Source organism: Pteropus alecto, unplaced genomic scaffold (assembly GCF_000325575.1).
Source record: "Pteropus alecto unplaced genomic scaffold, ASM32557v1 scaffold137, whole genome shotgun sequence".
NCBI classification, from domain to species: domain Eukaryota; kingdom Metazoa; phylum Chordata; class Mammalia; order Chiroptera; family Pteropodidae; genus Pteropus; species Pteropus alecto.
In genome coordinates, this window is record NW_006440135.1 from 2,102,094 (window position 1) to 2,116,101 (window position 14,008).

Here is a 14,008-nt window from a genome sequence, read left to right on the forward strand (position 1 = left end):
CCCTATTTGTAATGGACATAGTTTCATATTTTACTTGAAACAGTTCAAATGAAAAGCACTGGCCGTACTTTTACATACACGTTTCCGTGATAAAGAAGCATCGCTCACCCTATGTGTGTTTTATGATAACCAAACATGGCACAGGGATTGCAAGGAGGCCTTTTCCAAACAACGACACATTGGTACTTGGCGACATTGAGCCTTAGAAGAATTTTACGTTTCGAATTTTTCCCCCAAACTCTGGTGTAAGAGTTGGAGGGACGCGATGGGCGGTTAAAAGAGGAGGGACGTGAAGCCGTCGCAGCCCCCCCGCCGCCCCCACTGTCCGGGTCCGAGCCACAGAACCACCGTCGACGAAACGGGTCAGAGACTAAGGATGCGCTTCCTTTTCCCACGACAGAACAATGTGACGGAGGCTACGCTTCTGGGAAAGAGCTGTACCGACGAACCGGGCGAAGATTAGTCACAGGAAAAAAAATAAAACACAGTAGAAAGAACGCGTGACTGGCAAGTGAGTTCAAACATTACAGGAACTTGGAAAGTCCGATCATCCTAAAAGGAAATCTCCATCCGGTACCCGACGAAGCCCGATGGGATGGCCGTCAGTCCCCTCTCACACACCTTTGCCTGTAGGTTTGGCCACACATAACAGTGCGTGATCGAGCACGCTTACGATGCGGCAGCTTTCCCCGCGTGTGTATCACGCACACGAGAGCTGCGTCACGGCCCCTCCGCTGCACGACAGAGCCTGGGGCGGGCCGCGCCTCCGACACGGGGCAAGGAAACGGCTGAAATCGGAGAAAGGAGAAGGTGGTTGGGGTGACTCTGAAAGTAAGATCGCACGGGAACGGCCTCATGGGAGTCTCCAAATCGAATCCGCTTCGAATTGCATGGGATGAGAGCGAAATCTAAACTGTGAATGACTGACTGGCTGATGAGAGGGGTAACTTGCAAACTGTACAACGGAACATGACACGATGTCAGAATATAAGTCATATGCTTGGCCGTCATAGCTGAGGACGGGTGATGGCTGGAATGGATGTTAATGCCCGACTTTATCATAGTGTACATCATGCTTTTATTATGGTGTGTATATATACACAACAACGCACACAATTTATAAGTATATATGTGACCGAGGGTGCCATTCAAAAATTTAAAGTTATGGGCTTTTAAGGCATTTTCTCATTTAAATTGTAATCTGTGAGACTGTCAAATTATTCTCACTGATGTATTTCACGTTTTAAGATATAAGTGCAAAAAAGCATTTCAAAGACCGTACGTCCCCTTATATAAATAGGGATAAAGGGGTCCCGGGAGAGTCAGCCACTGGTGAGTCTAGAAGCTGGATTTGTCCCTTCTCAGCCACCGGTGCATGTGTGTGACTCAGGCCTGACATGAAGCTGGGGTTCTGTTTTAAGTTTTGCCGTTTTAGGTCAGTGTAAGGAGTATTTTCACTACTTTAAGTAAATGTGAACTTCTCACGATCCCGTCAGTATTTGGAACCAAAACGCAGAGAAGACCACTGTTCCGTGCAGTCCCCGTGCCGACGGCCTGGGGTCGCGGGCATTCTGACACTTCAGACTTTTCCCGCTTCGATTCGTGGGTGTTAATTCTCCTAAAAACTTCGTAAACCGAGCGGCTGTAGTCCGGCATTCAGCAGAGCGCGTGCATTACTATACATTTTCAGAGGGCTAATCAGGGGAAATTTGGAAAGGCTGGGGACCAGAGAGCTCGATTTTATTAGGAGGCATAAGTTCATAAGCTACTCCCCAGTGGACAGTGTGCTGGGTTACTGGAGGCAGAAGTAGGAAATTATGATTGATATTAGACCCCAAAAAAGCTTTCGAGCGGTAAACATAGAGTTACATTATGTATCGAAGCGCAATATTAGAACTTCATAATAATGACACTGAATGGTGATGAACAGGCAACTTGATCTTACTGACTGTCTTAAGGAACACGTGGCGAGTTACGCTCACGGCCTGCTTACACGGCGCGGGCCTCACGGACGAAGCATCTACCACCTCCTCTCCCAAGTCTACTACTCACGCGTAAACCGGAGATGGAGCGGTGCCATGCAAGATGCTAGCTCCCCTTTCGGCCTCTTATTCTGTGGCCCATCACTCTTTTTTACCTAATGACGACCTGCAAAGGGAATAGTCCACCCCCCTCCCCCCGCCCCGCTTCAGTTAGAGAGCATCTCTGCACGTACGACAAGGCACGCAGCGCGGGCAGCTGCTGCTGGAGATGCAGAGGCCAATGTCAGCCATCTGGGCCCTGTCCTCGACGACGACACCTTGTTAAGCGCAGCGTAACCCCCCAGGGGCTGGAAGGAGATGACTTTCTTTCAAATGGGTGGGCACAAGCAATGGTTCTCAAAGACGCATGAACGACACTCTTGCATTTTAAATTGCCTGTTCAAATGATATGTCCATCTATGACCCCACGTGCTTTCAATAAATCACCAAAAGGCTGCAGGTAATGAAAACATACTCTAAACTTAGGCCCCTCTGGTCTGCGGGCTTCTCTGAGGCCTGTGGAACTCAGCACTGAACCTGCATTACGACGCGAGTGGTTACTTTCCAGTTAGATCTGTGTCCACGTTACACAGCTTGGTACTGGGGGGCGGGGGCAGGAGGAGAACAAATCCTAGCTCTGCTTCAGTGTGCACCGAGCCCTGTGCTAAGGTCCTTTACACACGTATGCGGCCTCGCTCAATCCTCACACAGCCACACGGGACCGGTGTCACTTATAAATCCGGGAGAGGCAAGTGTGCGACGGTGGGTCACCTGGCTAGCGAGAGAAGTTCAATGCGTACGAGCCTCGTCTGGCTCCGAAGGCCCTTTTTCCTCCATTTTTTTCATATATGTATATATATATATATATATCTCCCATTTGCTTAAGAAGTCATTTTACTCTTTCTTTTTTTAATGTCTGTCTACCTATCTTTCTTCGCACAGAGAGAATTCACGTCTTTCTGTTTATCTGCATCTCAGGGTAATCTCCACAGCCCCTAAATTACACGCTTGCTGGCCAGCGTGGCGCTGGATTTCTAGAAAACAATTGCTTAATATGTAATTTACCTTAACTACTGAAACGAAGTAAATATGGAACAGCTTTCTTATAAGATGACAGCATTTTCTTTCTGAAAGTTAGTCTAGAATAAATTCGCTGCCTTGGTTTCCGCGAAGGATCGAGGGTTGTGAGAACACCTTTTTGCGGAAATCTCGGTGGGGAACAGGGAATCCACCCTTGTCATGACCTTGATCACTGAAGGAAGTGTACGTCCAAGAACAGAGACACAGCAATTATGTCTCCGTTCGTGCCGTAAGGTAGACACGGCTAAGCGATGGACAGATGCCATTTAGTTCAAAAGCCATTTCTTGAAATGTACTTTGTATAAATCACATCATATGCTGTCACCCAAGTATATTTCAACATTTGTTATTAACGATTTGTTTAGAGATTCTGTCATTGAAAAAAATTTACTTATGCGGTTAGGACCGGAAAAGCACTGACTTACAGACGGGCCTCCTGAGGCCACGTGGCCGTGAGCAGCACCCAGGCAGTTCTCTCCCTCCTGGGAAAACTCGCCCCTCAGGCCTCGACCGACAGGCTCGGGACCGTGTGGCGATGGTCTGGAAACGCTTGCTTTCCAGCCTCAGCTCACACAGGGCTGGCCACATCGCTGCTGCTGTTGTCTGGATAAGGGGCCTTGCTCTGGCACAGGTAGGACTAGTGTTTGAACCTATCTATTTTTCCATCTGTCCATCCACCATCCATCCATCCACCATCAACCCATCCATCCATCCATCCACCATCAACCCATCCATCCATCCATCCATCTATTTGTTTCCCATCCTCTTCTCCATCCACCCATCATTTACTCAATCGTCTGCCCACCCATCTACCCACTCCTCCTTCCACCCACACACCCGGTCACTCCCCTGGGTGAGGGACACTGCTGGTCCTGAATGGGTCGTGACAGTTATGATGCTGCCCTTGGGATACTCACTATTTTGAGGGAGAGATAAATAATGGCCTAGTAAGCAAAATAAGAATAACTTTCAATAATTGTTTCAAGGAGTCACGAATGCATTACAGAGGAACCCACCTGGCTTGGAGCGCCAGAGAAGTATGACCAGAGGGATTAACTTTCTGAGACCTAAAGAATCCATGACATTTAACCAGTTGAAGAGGGACAGAAATTGTGCTTCAGGCAGAGGGCACGACATTCGTTAAGGGCCCGGGGAGATGAGGAACTCGGCCTTATTTTGAAAGAAATAAGTTGGTGCCCTTTGGTTTAGCGAGTTTCTCTTCTAAGGCGGGAGTTGCGGGCAAGGGCAGAACCCAGGGCGCTGTCTGTGTAAGGCAGACATGGGGTTCATGAGCAGGAGGCTGAGGAGATCAGAACTCTGTTTTTCAGCCTTCGCCGAGGGGGCCCTCGGAGGGAAGTAGGTAAGCGTACGAACGTGGGCCGGTTGTCTCGACTTTCATGAAACAACCACTAAACCCATCCTTGCATACGTCTGCCCGCATTTCCAGGGCCAACCTGAACCGCCTCACGTGAAGCCTGGCTATGCCTGCGAGTCCCATCGAAACTAAGAATCTTTGCTTTTTAATGTCCCCAACAGCTGCGGACTTCAGCTAATAGAAGAACACGTGGTTGGTTCAAGAATAAACGATTACTTATACAATGTTCCTTTGATCTACCTCTACTGATGAAATACAATTTCAAATTTCTTACTGTATTTATTCTTAATTAGAAGAAATTTATGGCGTTATCTAGTATTTTCAGTCCATTCCCCACACTCACCTTCGACGCTTCCTAATAACCATGAGTTTGCTCAGACTTCATCTAAACACCTTACTTTCTCCAAGATTTTTCCCACACGCCTCCCAAGACGGACATGTTTTCAGCCGGTTATGGCGTCAGCAGGCTTCTCAGACGTGACGCTTTTAAAGCCCAGATCGTCTCTAACGACCGTCTCCGCCTCGATTCCTCCTTTTTTCTCCCGTTTTATTTTCTCGCTCATGAATGTTTTTCAACATCCGTTGAAATTCTGGCAACATTTCGGACAGTTTCCTAGGATTCCTTGTGTGTTTTAGAAAAACTCTCAGTAACTAGAGTTTCTGGAGAGTGCCCGGACCTGAACGATTCAAACCGGGGTCCAGAGCCAGTCTCCAAGCGGGGTTGGGAACCCCACAGAGAGCTGAGGATTGCGGCTTCGACAAGTTTCCCAACATTGTTGGAAACGAGAATCATGATATTTCATGAGACGTGACACGTGTCCTAGGCTTTAATGTCATAACCAACAGAATGCTTTACACAAGAGGATCATTCAGATTTTGTGCCAAGGGTAGACATTATCTTAATTTTTTTTTTTTGGCTTAAGTTCTAACCCAAGTACAGAACGTGCACGAAGTCCTTCGAGAAAATCTAATCGTGTCATGCGCAACGGAAAATATTTTTAAAGAATCCTCATTAAAAGTATCGACTAATACGTGTTTTTAACAATTGTTTGTCAGAAATTTTATCAATTAAAGCATTTCTGAATAAAATGTGTGCTTGGAAAAAAAATTTAGGTTGTTTGGCATTAGTCACGAAAAGCTATCAGACGAGTGGATTATAAAATTAATTTTATATGTATTCATACCTCGACTAGAGACTGAGAAGATACAGTATTTTTGTTTGTAAATTTGAAATACGATCATTCATTATAAAAAAAGGATTCTAGTTAGTTTCTACAGGAACTTGAGGATCTAAAGATGAATGGAACAAGGCATCTTGAAGAGCTCACAGGCCGGCTTGGTCTGGGACGGACGTGTGAAGGCTCACGCCTGAGGCCGTTGTCAATCGTCACAGAGCTGTTGGTCACCAGCCATCGAGAGGAGGCCGGCGGCTCCATGGTGCACACAGTCTCCTCTCTCTGAACGCAAGGACAGTCAACAGCAGAAGCTGTAAGCCACAGCTACGTGAAAGATAAAGAAGCAAAAAGGAACAGAAAAGAAAGACTCCTCCGGATAATAAACACCGGGATTTATTAGTCCAGTCACTGAAACAGAAATCTGTTTGCTTTCACCGTTCATCCTCCAAACACGTTAATTCCAGCCTCACCGATACCTTGTCTGTTGATGGGTGGTCGTGGGGAGCCCCGGCCCACAGGGACCCCAGCGTCAGTGAGCCTGCTCCCCCGCTGGGTGAGCGGGAAGCATGTCGCCCAATCTCTACAAACAGATCCAAGGGTGCCACGTGCGGAAGAACGTGACACATGTCCCTGCCACACAGGCGGCTTCCATTCTGCTCTGAACCTCGGCTGAAGAGAGCCAAGAAAGAGAGCTCTTCCGCGGGGCATCGCGTGAACAGTTTAGGCCTTTAACTGAGGAAGACGCAGTTTTCCTGGGAGGAGATGAGAGAAACCAGCCACGCTGTCCCGTGCTTGACGAGTCTGCCGGGTAACCACCTCCCCGGGCTTGGCGACTCCGGCCGGACCCATTCTCAAGCCAAAGCCTTTTACAAACGAAAGCAGATAAGAACCGACTCGCACCAAATTCCCCTAGAAAGCAGAGTCATTATATTTTCTAAATTAACGAGACTTAGCATTTACACATACGTGGTATTTTAAGAAACTGGTTATGAATGCCGCGTCAGCATCCACGACTCACAGACACGTACCCCAAATCTTTTCGATAACTAGAGTCTGAGTCTCCTCTTTTGAAAGAGGAAAAGCCATTTAAGACAGACTGAAAACACTTTCTAAAGATGCAACGAATGCTCAGAAGCCTGTCTGCCAAAGCTCACACACGGTCACACCTTACACGGCTCAGGCCGCACGGCTCCACTCTGCCACCTGTCACGTCTCTTGCGTCCGCGAGTGACCCACCAACTTGTACTGAGAACTATAATAAGCTTTTCTTTCCTAAACATATGGAAATATCTTAAGAAAAGTGAAAGACAAGCCTTTAAGATTTCAGCTTGGGTCAGCCAGAAGGATACCTGTGTCTTCTCGACCTGGCCAGATGCTCCTCACTCTAGAGTCCCAGCCAAGGGGACCACCTGGAGCATCTACGTGAGGCTCAACGTCTAAATCAGATCCTAAGGAGATGGAGATGCGCCAACAGACCCGCCCGTCCAGGAAGACCAGTGCGGCCCTGCCACGGCTTCGTCGGCCCGTCCGGCACGAGCTTCCCGGCCCGTGGGCGGCCGACATCATCACAATCCCGGGGGCAACGCCGTCTGGTCGGACCGCTCCCTTGGCCGATCGCCTGGGCGGTTCTATCCCACGTGAAGACGCTGCCCCAGCGTCGGTAACGGACCAGTAAGTCAGACCAGAACCGCCCTGCAGGAAGCCAAGGCCGTCAGAGGCGGCCCCCACGCGGACGCCCGGCTTCGGACCGCGGCGCTGTCCTGCGAATGTTCCAGAGCAGCGACGGTGGCAAACGGCGGGGCCGTGCGCTGTTTCCAGACGGACAAGGCAGGCAGCAGTGCTGGCGGCCAGAGCGGTGCCCACTGTCCCCACGGTGTCACCGTCCCCGTGGTACCCACCATCCCCGCGGCCTCAGCGCAGGAGGCCAGAGCGGTCAGTACTCACCAAGCCTTCGCAGGTGGAAAGCGCCACGGAGGAGTTTTCGTGGGAGCGCAGGGAGCCTTGGTAGAAGCAGAACTCCTCGGGCGGGAAGGGCTGCACGGACCTGGTGCCCCCCTTCCCCAGCGTCTGCACGACGAACCCCGGAGCCACCAGCTTGCGGGACGTCTCCAGCTGCAGGTGGAAGTCGCGCCTGAAGCCGGTCAGCCTGAGGTGCAGGGAGCCCCCGCCCCGCTGGGCCGGCGCCCGCCTCCTCCTCCGGGCGTGCGTGACCGCCTGCGACACGTAGTTGCCATCGCGGTCCACCTCGTAGGGAGACACCAGGTCATACTCTGAAAGCACAAGAGCGGGGGCCTCTGAGACAGTGCAGGATTCTGGAAAGAGCAGGCGCTTTCCAAGGGAAGGTGTCCGGGCGACACCTTCACGACGCGGGCACTCTCAGCTTCGAGCCCTGCTCAGAGGCACGGAATCAGAGGCCGGAGGGAAGGCGGAAGGAGTGGCTGCCCCCACGGCATGTCGTTCCCCACCCGCCAAGTTCAATGTCACCCCGAGGAGAAACAGATCACAGACCAAACAGAACCGAAAAAGGGATGTTCGCGATCACATTTCGAACATTTTACTGTAGGGTGATGATCGTACGCAATCATCTTTATGATTCTAAGTATTCCTGTGCTCGCATTCTGTCTTTTACAAACATCCACATTGCGCTAAGAAACAAAAAAACAAACCCTTAGCTTAAAAATGCTGACAATTCTTCAGAAAACAGTTAAGAAGACAAATGTGGTGTCGTTCTTCGCTGCTTAGTTTTCGATGTTTAATTATGCAGTACCCAGGAGGGGAGGGGGAGCGCACACGCATCGGTTTCGGGGACATCAGCATCCGGACACGCTCACACACGCGTGCTTGCTTTGGGGCAAAGCCCCTGGTGACCCTCCCGTGTGCCCAGCACTTGGTCATACTTCCCACTCGGGGAGCGCTAGGCTCCCTCGAATCCACAGCATGCTGGCCCAACACACATTCCAATAAACGGTGGTTTGTTTTTCACAAGTCGAGAACACCCCAAAGGGCCGTCCGAGGCCGGGGCGGCGGGCGGGGCTGCAATCGCAGACGGCCTTCAGCTTGCACGCAGTGCCCGTCGGAGCCTTTTCCCGCGCTGTGAAGAGGACTAGGCCCGGCAGCCCCGTCAGAACCGCGGGCAGAGGCCTCCACCGCCTTCCTGGGGACAGTGCCGTGTGCTTCTCCAGAGAGGTTGGACCTGATCAAGATGATTCGATTTTCATCGTGTAGCCCGGGCTTGTTGTCTCAGCACCAAACGACACCATCTCCGCTCTCCAGGGCTCGGGAGACGTTGCTTCTGTCCCGAGCAGGACAGGTCTCACCTGAGGAAGAGATGGCTTCATGCTCCCCCTACTACGCTCAGGCCTGGACTTTCTGACCATGCGAAGGTGGACTGTCAAGGCTGGGCTTGCAGGATACTTGAATTAATGATGGTTTACACCTTGGTTTGTGCCTTTAAGACATGCAAACACACGGCCATCTGCCTTCATCTGCACGCAGGCGGTGAGGGGGCCTGCTCCTCTCTGGCACGTTGGCCAGTCGCCAGTCGCCGGGAAAGAGCAGGTTGGCATGACATCAGCCCTCCCCCGGGCTCCGTCCCAGATGTCTCTGAAAGGACGTCAGGCCGCCACAGCAGGGGGCTTACAGTGAGGTCCCCAGAGATGCCAGCACGGCTTCCTCCCACTCGCCTGACGGGACCCTGACTCTGACACTCTCACCCCGAAGCTAACGTCCTAAGAATGTAGATATTCCTCTTTTATTGCCAGTACGTGCTGTCAGGAGGCGGTTCCGTGAGATGTTTAACTACCGGGACCCTTTTCAGCCTTAGCGAGAGCTGAACGCGCTTCGCGGAGTCACAAATACAATAGAACATCATCGTAGAGAAGTGGCATTTGGTCGTAAGTGAATGGTACTCAGCTAACTATTTTCTTCTGGAAAAAGGTTTTCTTCACAACCAAAACTCTTCATCAGAAGGCACCTGTCCACGGGACCCCGTGCTCCCCTGGGAGACAGCCGTGTGGTCACACGGGAGCAGAGTGGGTGGCAGTCGGTGGACAATCAGAAAGGCGTGTGTCTGGGTTCGGGGGACGCAGAGAAGGCCGAGGATGGCAGCGCCCAGCCTGGAGCCCCCGTGCTAAGCCCACACAGGTGCAGGGCCGAGGCCTGGCAGCCGGCCTGGCCGAGGGGTAGGACAGCTAGGGCCCCAGGCCTGGCCTCTGCGACCCGGGCTTCTGGGTTTCTGCGTCAGGAGCATCGATGTGCGACCCCACAGGCCTAGCCCCAGCCCAGGGAACGAACGGGCGGGCACTTCGAGGGGAGCCGACGGCTGCTGGCAGCAAAGAGACAGCCAAGAATTGAAATATGTGTCAAAGCATGGCGCTGTGTCCCATAGGGTAGCACACTCTGGGACTATTGCATATTTTTTTTAGAACATTGGAAAGCAAAACAAATCCAGTAAATTGGTAGGCAATGATCGAAGGAAGGGGTATGGAATCAGGACTGTGCCCGGCGTGAGCGTGACTGCAGACTGTCCTGGGCCACTCCGGAAGACGGACGTGAAAACCTCGCCTGTTCCGTTCGCCTCTCCCGGAACTGTCTTCCTCATCAAGGCTTTCTGGACGAAGGGGGACAGGCTGGCGTGACTAGCCACGGTATCGCCTGTCACCCTGCCCTCTGGGGCTCTGGGGGAGGCCTCTCCCGTCCGCAGAGGCCGTGGAGTCGAGACAGAAGCACGCGGGCCGCTGCGAACACTGACTGATCAGCACATTCCTTGCACATAAAAAGATGATGACCGCTTAAAAAAACGCAAATTGTCTCCAGATGATATAAGCCATATTCTTATGACCTTATTCTGGATGGTAGATCATATCTAATTTTCAAAATAACGCCTGGCAAGCCCCTTTTACAAAAACACATGCAATGTAGTGCGGCTGGATGTCTCGACGAGCGGCTACGCGGGCGGGGGGAGGGTGGCGGCCCGATTCACAGCATTTATCAGTTTCTCTGGTGTCACACTCCCGCCACGGCTGCCTTTGGCTATGTGCGTGACGTCACCGCACGTGCCGTTGTGAACAGATGCACACAGTGCGTTCCAGTGTTTTCACCGTACAGATGCTGAGCAAGCAAATGAGCTCCCAGACACCGACAACAGGAAAACACAGAAAAAGAATTATCATGATGACGTTTGAGCATTTTAATTTCGCTTTTACTAGGATTTCTTTCACTGTCAAGTTATGTATTTTGATTTTCAACAAGCCGCTAACAAAATTTTTGAAAAGGGTAACAGTCGTCCCTGGAGGACTGGTAGGTGCTGGCCCCAGCACCCAGCTCTAACCACTGCGAAGCCACTCGCAATTGATGACAGTCCCTTCCCGAGCGTGAGGGAGACCGTCGGTAATGAAGAAGTCCTGTCTTTTAGTTTGGTCCACTGGCTCTCAAGCAGGAGGGACTCCCCTCCTCCAACCTCAGGGGACAAGTGTCTGGAGACATTTCCGGTTGTCCCAGAGTGGGAGGGAACAGTAAACCTAAGGGTCGAATGCCAGAAGCTGCCACACAGTCTTTGATTCACGGGACAGACTCGCAACACAAAATATCAACAGTGCCAAAGGAGAGAAACCCGTCACGAAGCAGTCCCTGATGTCAAATACACACTCCCAGTCACGCATAAATCTACGTGAAATGGGTCAAAACTAAAGAATTCCATGAACGAACGCGACAGGCACGGGATCTCGCCATACAATTATTACTATTTGGAGAGAAGTCGAGACTTAATTGCAATAAACTGGAAATTTTAACTTTTGAGCTTATGTTTTAAGATCATAATCCCCCACAGCATTGCCTTGTGATTTCAAGAAAATAACTTAGAGTGATTCCTGACCTCCGAGAATCCTTTAAATAAGACTTCAGTCCTACATACATTTTTTTTCGGGAGAAAAAATGCACAATCTGCTCCAGCTGGTGCCCTGGGCTACTGGTTTTCAAGAGGTTTTTTTGACCCTGACACCGAGTCTGGGAACGCTCTGGTTTCGGGCGGAGGGTGTGGACCAGCTGTGTGTGCGCATGGGCTGGCGTGACCAGCCGCCAGAGCTGCCTGTGCACGCCATGTTCTAACTCTGTTTGGTGCCATCACACCCATAGTCACAGTGGGAGTGTGCCCCGTGAGAACTGGTGACTCACAGCTCCACAGGGCCTGTGGTTGAACGTTGACACACAGACCGCCGAGCCAGGCTAAAACACGGCCCCCCGCATGGGACGTGAATGTCTGAATGTGAATCGATATCAGTCCCACGCACACACGTGCACCGACCCTTCATGCCCAATAAAACGAGGCTCTGAGCAGCTTCTGAAACCTTGTCCTGGAACTGAACTCATTCTAGAATTAAAAAGTTAGCAAACCTGTGACACGTCTCTGCTCCTAACAGAGACTACTTTTATTACAATGGTAAATTTTTAGGAAAAAAGCGTCCTGGTCCCCTATTAAAGAAAAGCAACGCTGATTAGTCAAAATGATATGGGAGTTCCTGACATCTGGAAACAGAATATACGTCAATTTAGTAGTCCCCGTTGTGTGGGAACATACGGGGGCCCCTTCTTACTGGGTAGTTACTCCAGGTATCCAGAAACTTCACAATATAGTTTGAAATATGCATTAAGCAGAAGTTATCACCAAAAGAGTTATTTCAACTTACGTAATGGACACCTAGGCTTCCCACAGTAAGTGGACTCCCGGGTCACGCACAGGGCACCCTAGATCTGCGGTTCTAGGTAGAAACGAGAAAGGGGCTCCCCACGTTAGTGTGACAGCTGCCCGCCGACACCCACCCTCTCAAGCCAGGCCCTACCTAACACAGGGGGGTGGGGGGCGGGGGGCAAGGGCGGTCTGGTCACCCAGCTAGGACTCCGCTAATGGTAGATGACACCTCCCGCCCGCTCCAGGGTCTGACCAAGTGAGGTGAGTGGCTGTCATGAAAAATCTGGGCTGTGACACCCGCCGTGGTGCCCTGTGGCTGGAGCCACGTGCCAGCCGGGGCCAGAGCACAGGAGTTTTCTCCCGGGGTTTAGACAAGCACACTTAGGTCTGAAGTCTCGAATTCTCCTCTGGGACACACATGGTTCTCTGTCTGCAATGCTCCCATCGTAACGCAAACTTCACAAACGCTATAAAGTGCTCTGAAAATCCCCTGAGACCTTCAGGAATTTTCATGATTTTAGAGAAGAATTTTTACAAAATTCTTGTTTTTAAGCGTGCGAGGGGAATTAACGTTCAATGCAGATAATTATGCTGTGGAATGCACTGTAAGAGAAACAATCAAGAAGACCAAGGCAACCCCCAAAAGTCAAGCTTTAAATACAGAGTAAAAGTAATTTAAAAAATGTTTATATCATTTACATCTAGCGCCCTCTGGTGGTCGTGGAAAAGGTCCTATGTTCATGCGTTTGTCCCGTTTATCACTTTATTACAGACTATTCATATATACTCATTCAGGAGGAGATAATTTCAATGGCTAATGCATACATTAAATTATTGCCTTTAGGTAATTTTATCAAGGCAAAGAAACTGTATTCAGGTATTTTGGATTATTAACTCTTTAGTTCCCTAGAATTTCTGAAAATATGTTGGGATAATCAAAGCTACTAGGTCTTTCTCTAAAAGTCATTACTTACATTTGAGATGATCGTTTACTTTTTGAAATTATGCAAAGTGTTAATATTGAGTAATTGCCAATGGACTGGGTTCAGATAAAAGACACCTGGCCGCCCACGTCTGACACCTGCTTTCCCATGGGCCCCAATGCAGCTCAGGACACAAGGTCCGCCCCCCAGCAAGCGCGAACCCCGCCAACGCCGCTGGTGAGAGGTCGGAGTGAAAACCACGCAGCAAAAGGATCGGATTTGTTCTTACGGGCGATCTCGGCACAGGACATGGACCGTGCTTCTGCCACCGGATGCGAATTACTCCGATCCTTGCAGAGCATCATCTGTGATACTATGATGACAAGTACTGAGCCGAGGCGACTGCCTTCAGCCTCCTCTCTGAGAGTCGAGGAGGGACCTCAGTTTAAGAGGCGGGAGGGGGCGCGGCGGCGATGGATGCGCCCTTTGCAGTCGCTTTGATGCGCGCACAGCCGCGCGGCCTGCAGATTCCGCCTCGGCTCTTTTTTAAAAAATAAAATCTGTTCCGTTAGTGGGAATGACGGAGGCGAGTCACCGCTGCTTTACCAGGACACAAAACGCAAACACTGTGAACGCGGCCTCTGAGGTGCTCGCTCGCGAGGCGAGAAGGAAGCGGGGCCGGGTCTTAACGGCGACGCGACCCCGCAACTCGCTGCCCGCGCCGGCCCCGCACCGCCCCTCCGCCCGCC

The 14,008-nt window shown here is 50.9% G+C and overlaps 1 protein-coding gene across 1 annotated transcript in view; it reads right to left on the bottom strand.

The window, feature by feature from the left end:
- Nucleotides 1-14,008, bottom strand: part of ADAMTS16 (ADAM metallopeptidase with thrombospondin type 1 motif 16) — a 106,662-nt gene that overhangs the window by 91,144 nt on the left and 1,510 nt on the right. Inside the window, exons 2-3 of the mRNA XM_025050503.1 lie at nucleotides 13,549-13,679; nucleotides 7,596-7,921 (exon numbers count right to left, since the gene is read on the bottom strand). Of these exons, the coding sequence (XP_024906271.1) occupies nucleotides 7,596-7,921; nucleotides 13,549-13,679 (457 nt within the window). The remainder of the gene's footprint in view (nucleotides 1-7,595; nucleotides 7,922-13,548; nucleotides 13,680-14,008) is intronic.